General features: G+C 43.7%; 1 protein-coding gene across 1 annotated transcript; it reads left to right on the plus strand.

The window, feature by feature from the left end:
- The first annotated feature begins 3,699 nt into the window (after positions 1–3,699).
- LOC136479578 (uncharacterized) lies at positions 3,700–6,145 on the plus strand. Its single transcript, XM_066477400.1, has 3 exons — positions 3,700–4,392; positions 4,492–5,834; positions 5,953–6,145. The coding sequence occupies exons 1-3, from the start codon at positions 3,700–3,702 to the stop codon at positions 6,143–6,145; spliced, it is 2,229 nt and encodes a 742-aa protein (XP_066333497.1).
- Positions 6,146–7,400: the final 1,255 nt, after the last annotated feature.

Raw genomic sequence — 7,400 nt, forward strand, 5'->3', positions numbered from 1 at the left:
ACGAGGGAGCGGTCATAGTTTGATAGTGGCGGTGGCTTACGAACTTCAAGCATCTTTTTCTTGTGAGCTTCGACCTTTTGCCTCAGCTGAGCTCATGGTATGTAAAAGTACAACTTCTCCTTAAGCTTCGCTTGTCTCTGCTTTTGGATATCTATAAAAAAATCTTTCACTTTTTTGCCTTCTTCAGCTGCTATTTGCTCATCAGTCTTTTCAGGAAGTATTTCTTGAGAAATAACTCTTTTTTGGGGTCTTGTTTGCCGTCGGGACCTTAGACGTCTTTGTAGTGCATCGCTGTGGAGGGGGTGGGGGCGGTGTTGGAGACCGGCGTGGAGGCGATGAGGCCGGTGTTGGAGTCCGGCGTGGAGGCGTTGGAGATCGTTGTGGAGGCGGTGGGGCCGGTGTAGGAGTTGGAGATCGTTGTGGAGGCGATGGGGCCGGTGTAGGAGTTGGAGATCGCCGTGGGGATGAAGTTGTCTCGCCCCCTGCGACACTGTGATGAGATGGGGAATGAATGATTAGGCTAGGCTGGGGGGAGACCCTGCTACAAAAACAAGTTGTGGGTCAATTATTTTTGAAGCCAATATAAAATTAATGGAAAAATAATATTTCATTCACTATCATTCGTACCTAGGGTGAGGTAGGGGAAGCGGTGGCGCCCCAGGAATGATGATGAAGCATTTGCGCCATTGAATAAATGTCTTCTCTGCTTCTCCTAGTGTCTTCTCCCCATCACCGCCTTCAATGTCAAGAGGAACATTGCTGTAACCTTTGAGCACTCTATCGACCGAGACGCTAGCATATCTAGGTTGAATAACTGACCCATGGATTCTTGGTGTCTTCGTTCGGTCTATTGGAGATACAACCCCGACAGCCACCATGATTGATGCATTATTACCATCTGGAATGTGCAGCTCACATGTTGTTAGAGGCTCGGTAATGTCATCAATAGGGAAGCGCAACCCAGCATCACCTTGAATAACTGCTAGCTCCGTGGAAGCACAACTATTTTTCATCTGACCAACGGGGCTAATGGTGACTCTCGGCGTTGATTGCGATTGCATTTGACTCATTGCTAGCTGCACTTGCCTCTTGATCTCCTCCTGCATTCTTGCCTCAAGAGATTTTTCTCGTTCACATGATTCAAGCAATGCTTGTCGTGACTCATTAACAAATTGCTCCAATACACGGATTCGGTCTGCCTCCTCATCCTTCTTTCTCTGGTGGCTTCTGTAGGTATCCCTGTCTGCTGGGAATGCTTGTAGCCACGGAACCGCCCCATAGCCTCTTGTTCGACCACCGTGTTCGGGATTCTCTAGGGCATATGTCAATTCATCCTTTTCTCTGTTGGGCTTGAAAACACCACTATCAGCTTCTTCCCTAGCACGAGCTAGTCTCTGTGTTGCTCTCTCAATTTTTTGGCCGAAAATTAGCTTGCCAGTGTCTGGGTCTAGGCTTCCCCCATGAGCGTAGAACCAATTCTTCGCGCGTTGAGGCCAGTTCTTCTCTATTGTTTCAGGTATGATTCCCTTGGCAGTAATCTCTGCTTCTAGGTTCTGCCACTTGGGAATAGCACTCCTATAACCACCTGATCCCATGCGATGATGGTATTGCTTCTGTCGGGCATTCTGCTGATTCCTCATCACACGTTCCTCACTCTCTTGAGATGTCTTGTATTGTACGAAGTCATCCCAATGGGACTCCAACTTGACAAACGCCTTAGCATTGAAATTCGGCATTTCATTCTTCAAGATAAACTTTTTATACAATGTCTTCTTCCAACTCTGGAACAATGTTGCCATCTTCTTCATTGTCCAATCCCTCACTAGCTCCTTCAAAGCATCATCTGCTTGTAATGTGAAATGCTGAGTGATATCTCTCCAAGCTAGGTTCTTGTCACGATCAGATACAAAACTAACATTAGGAGCGGATATCTTCTGCTTCCATTCACGAGCACTAACTGGGATCCTATCCCTTATAATGAACCCACATTGATTGACATATGTCTGAGCATGTGGTCCCAATGGTTTGCCGGTGTCGGTGTCGAATTCTGATATTATGAAACGGCCCTCTAATGGCTTTTTTGGCCCTCGGACTTTCCTACTCTTGCCGGTGGTTGATGTAGATCCAGAGACCGGCTACATGAGTAGAAACACAATGATTAACAACAAATATACGTACGCATGCATCTATAAGAGATGATAGATAATCGAATATACCTCGCCAGTATTTTCTTGCGCGATAATTTGTTGATCTTCAACCACCGGCATATTCAGGATATCCTCATAATCAGCAAAGTACTGACTCATGTCATCTACATCCACATTGGTGCCGGTGTTGATAATATTCGCCATTATGTCATCATTCAAGTTATCATCCGGAGCAGCCATTTGTATCTTCAAGATAACACATAGATAGAATTACTATGGCACATAACATAAGTACATGTGATAACACATATAGAATTACTAAATACAATTAAATATAATAACACATAATATTTCATAAGGATAAACAATAATAAGGTATAGGCTTTGGAATCGAATAAAAAACACTTTCGATCCAAAAACATGGAAATAAGTACATGTATATATATACACATAGAATGATACAATTTTCTCTCTCTCTCTCTCTCTCAACACATAGAATAAGTGCATATGTATATATCTCTAGATATGCATGTGATAACACATAGAATGTCTCTCTAGATACAATTTTCTCTCTCTCTCAACACATGGAAATAATTAAGTACATGTATATATACACATAGAAATAATTAAGTACATATATATGTATACATATAGAATCTCTAGATAGAATTAATTACTAAATCTAATTAAACCTAACATATATACATAGATAGAAGGGCTTTTTGGATTCTTGCCATCGCAATTTTCCAAGGTTTGAAGATTGCCATTACAATTCGTCTTATTGGAAGATTGCCATTACAATTCTCGATACCCCTGTTCGTTGCCCTCATCTACGTATCCGATCAGCTAGGGCCCATTGTCAGGCCGTCGGATGCATACGCAATGCGTATGGACACCGATGCCCCTCCTCCCTAAGTCTTTGAAGCCGCAGCGGCTCCTCTTCGTTACCCCCGGTCATCTACGTTCCCCTTGAGCTTTCTTCTCCATCTCCGTCCCCCTCCTCAGGAACCCTAACCCTAGAAACCAGCCACCGCCGGAGCCTCTTCCACCCACTGGAGTCAACGTCGAACCCTAACCTGGCGGCCACCGGCGATGTTGGAGGCACCGTGATGGCGGGAAGCGTAGGCTCCGCGCCTCTGTGCGCATCCACTGCTGCGGCGACGATGGAGGAACGCGGTAGCAGGTACCCAATCTTCGCCTTTCTTCTCCGTTTGCTCATCAAAGTTGGCGATTAGGCGTTTAATTTCCTTGTATTGTTGATGAACTGTGCATGTATACACTTCGACTGGGGATGGATTTACTGCTTGTTAGGGATGGGATGTTTGCGCTAGAGGTCAAAGTTGAAGCTTTTGCTTCAAAAGACTTGAGTGGTAGGAAATCATACACAAAAGGCCGAGTGTTTAAGTTGGATGTGGAGTATGGGTCACTGACACTAGACTTGCTGTTGAAACATCTGGCAACTGAATTGAATCTGTGCAATAACTAGACGCCTACAGTTTGGTTCTTTGACAAAAGATTGAATGAGGATGCCAGACTAGTTGATGAGATACAGATGGTTGATTTGTTTGAAATGCATAAGGAGGAGATGACTTGCCAGGTTGTAGTAGGTGTATTTGATAGTTCAATCTGTGTGGAGCATGAGTTTGATGCACTGGAGCCTCTCTGTATGGTTCCTCCTGATGATGTCGCAGAATTAGGCACTCATGATGTTAACCTTCTTACACAACATACTAGTGGTGGTACTGAGCCAACAAATGAGCCGCATGCTGCTCCTAAGAATCCAAAGGCAGCTTCTGAGTTAGAACCAGATAGAGAACCAGATATTTTTGATAACAAAGAAGAATATGTGGGAATTGATGATGAGGCCATGTATGATGAAGAACCTACACACCAAACTGAGTTTCCACAGCCACATGTTGATCCATCGTTTGACAATGCTAACACTAATGCTACTGTTGATCCATCATTTGACTTTGTAAATGTTGAGGCAGAGGTGGATGATGCTGATCCTCTAGAGATCAATGTCTTGCATGACCCTGAGAACCCAAAGATTGTGAAGGGAGCGTTGTTTCCTGATATCACTTCATTCAGGAAAGCAATTCGACATTATGCTGTGAAGACTGGGTTTGAGTTTGCTGCTGCTGGTTACAAATCTGACAAGTCAAGGTTCATAGCTAAGTGTGCTGCTGAGAGGTGCCCTTGGCGTATACATGCTTCCACCATTTTTGATAAGAAAACTATACAGGTACATTTGTTTTCAGATTTGTGATGTATCATTCTCTCTGTTACCATTTCTTTGGATATTTTATTTAGTTAATTAATTTTTTTATTCCCTGTTGTATAGATCAAAGTGTTGCCTGCAGACCACGAGTGTGCTACCACCAAGCTAACAGTAGGAAGGATGGCTAGTCAGGGCTGGTGTGCAGATAGGCTTGGAGATTGGATTAAGAAAAACCCAACAAAGAGGATTTTTGTTGCTTTGAAGCCTTGCATTGATGGATTCCTAGCAGGTTGTAGACCCTTTGTAGGAGTAGATGCTTCTTTTCTGAATGGAAAGTATACTGGACAGTTGGCTTCTGCAACAGGTGTAGATGGGCACAACTGGTTATATCATATTGCATTTGGTGTGTTTCACTCAGAGACTGAGGACAACTGGAAGTGGTTCCTAGAGAATTTGCACAGTGCCATAGGAGACCCTCCAGGACTTGTGTTATGTTCAGATGCTTGTAAAGGATTAGAGAAAGCTGTGGGGGCTGTTTTCCCACAAGCTGAAAACAGGGAGTGTACTAGGCACATGTACAACAACTTCATGAAACACTACTCAGGGGATGTTTTCACTGACCACCTGTACCCTGCTGCAAGGAGCTACACAGAAGGCATGTTCAAGTGGCATATGAAGAAAATCTTTCAGTTTGCTCCAGCTGCAATTGACTACCTTCAAGAGTATCATCCTAGGATATGGTACAAAAGTGGCTTCTCTGAGGATAGTAAATGTGATTATTTAACTAATAATGTCTCTGAGTCCTTCAATGCTCAGATCAAGGACTTAAAAGGACTTCATCTCCATGAGTTAGTTGACATGATAAGAGAGTTGATAATGGAGAAAAGGTACATAAGAAAGAAGATTGCACAGAAATGGGCAGAAGGAATCCTACCTGGAGTCATGAAGGACTTGAACCTTATAAGTAAGAACCTCAAAGTTGTGAAGGTTAAAGTTAGTGATGATGACTTTGCAGAGGTGACACTGTTGGATGACTGGAACAACCAGAGAAGGCACACAGTAGATCTTAAAAATAACAAGTGTTCATGCAGGGAATGGCAGGTAACTGGCAAGCCATGCAAGCATGCCTTGGCATGGATACTATCCAACAGAGGTATGCGCATAGATGATTTTGTGCATGAATATTACTCTGTTGCTAGGTTCAAAGCTACCTATGAGGATAGAGTTGAACCAATGCCAGACAGATCGCAGTGGCCAGAAATTGATCTTGGGTTCAAGGTTCACCCACCTCTGCTGGGAAGAGCAGCAGGTAGGCCTAAGGTTCAAAGACAAAGAGGGTGCCTAGAAAAAAATCCAGACAAAAAGAAAGTGAGATGCAGCAGATGTGGAGGTTTTGGACACTTCGCCAAGACCTGCAAACTTGAAATGGTTGGAGAGGATGGCAAAACTGCTACAACAAAGAAAAGGTTAGCTTTACCTTGAATTTCAGTTCAATTATCTAGTGCTGTTAATTATTTGAGGCTGTTAATTATCTAGGACTGTTAATTGTTTATGCCTGTTAATTAGTGGATAAAACATGTACAGGAAGAGGACAGATTGCACCCTTGAAAAAGAAGCTGGACCATCAAATGGGAAGAAAAAGAAGGCAACAAAGAAGAAGAAAACTCCTACGAAGAAAAAAACTCCCTTGAAGAAGAAGCAGAAGAGAGATGCTGCTGCTCCTCCACCAAAGGTCGTCAGAAGCCTGAAGGACTTAATCTGTGATGGTGGACAGTGACCCTCTTGGTTGTGATGATGGACAATGACCCTTTTGGTGAATGTGAAACCTTTTGTGAACTTGTTCTGGTTATGTAATGGCCTGTGAATTTATAGATGGCTGTGAACTGTGAACTGCTGCCTACAATGGCCTGTGACATGTGCACTAGATGCTGTGAACTGTGAACTGGTGCCTATGAATGGTCTGTGCTGCTTGTAAACTTGAGCAAACTATTTGCTAAATTTCTTAATGCTTGTAAACTTGAACAAGCTTCAATGCTCTTGTGAGGAATGCTATTGTCAGTTTGAAGTAGAATCATGGTAATGTCAAGATGTGCCATTTCAGTTTGTAATATTTCAGTTTCCTTTGAATAATGCTACTGTCAATCTGAATTTTTCTCAGTTTCAGTCATGGTATGACAACATACATGAGGTATGACCAACAAATAATTTTTGAAACTAAATTCCATTGACATATAGCAGGCAGCATACATACATTCCAGTTCATCCTCTTGGAATTGTCATACAACATGAGAGACTAACAAAATAATTCTTAATTAACTAGGTCCATATTTTGCTCATAAGACATCCTAAAGCTACACCTACACACAGTGCTGCTATCACAACATAATCCATTTTCACCCTCTGTACTTGGATCTTCAGATCACCCACATCACTCACGGCACTGTCAATTTTCTGCCTCAATGCATCCACCTCTCGCTTCATGTCTAGAATGTGGTCAATAGAACCACCAACATGGTGCCCAGGACTATGAGGAATCGCCTTCTTCCACTGAGTTGGGAGTTGCACTTTGTTGCATAAGAATGCAACATATTGGTCCTCGGACATGATGATGCCACATGTTGTTGGGTCGTCCTGCATCCAATGAAACCCTAGCCGCATGAACACCAACCAAGAACTCCAAATCGAACACAAATTCGACAGAAATTGACTTACTTTGATGTTGTTAGGGCACTTCACAAAGCTTTGGCCATAAGTATCCTTCTTCTTGCTTATGATCCGTATGAGCTGGACGAAGCAGTGGGGGCAATCCACGAGCGCGGGCAACGGCAGGCTCTGCGACGAGCTGGAGGCAGTCGCTGGCGGCGGCCTATAATGGGTGCCACTCATCCTCAACAGTGGCAAGCGTCAAAGCCAGGCGGCTGTCGGCGGTGCGGTATGCGGTAGCGGCAGACAGACGACGGCAATGGCGTGCGGGCGAACGAGAAGAAGAAAGGAGATGAACGGGGGCTTCTGCCTTATCCTGAAGCCAGGGG

Source organism: Miscanthus floridulus, chromosome 9 (assembly GCF_019320115.1).
Source record: "Miscanthus floridulus cultivar M001 chromosome 9, ASM1932011v1, whole genome shotgun sequence".
NCBI classification, from domain to species: domain Eukaryota; kingdom Viridiplantae; phylum Streptophyta; class Magnoliopsida; order Poales; family Poaceae; genus Miscanthus; species Miscanthus floridulus.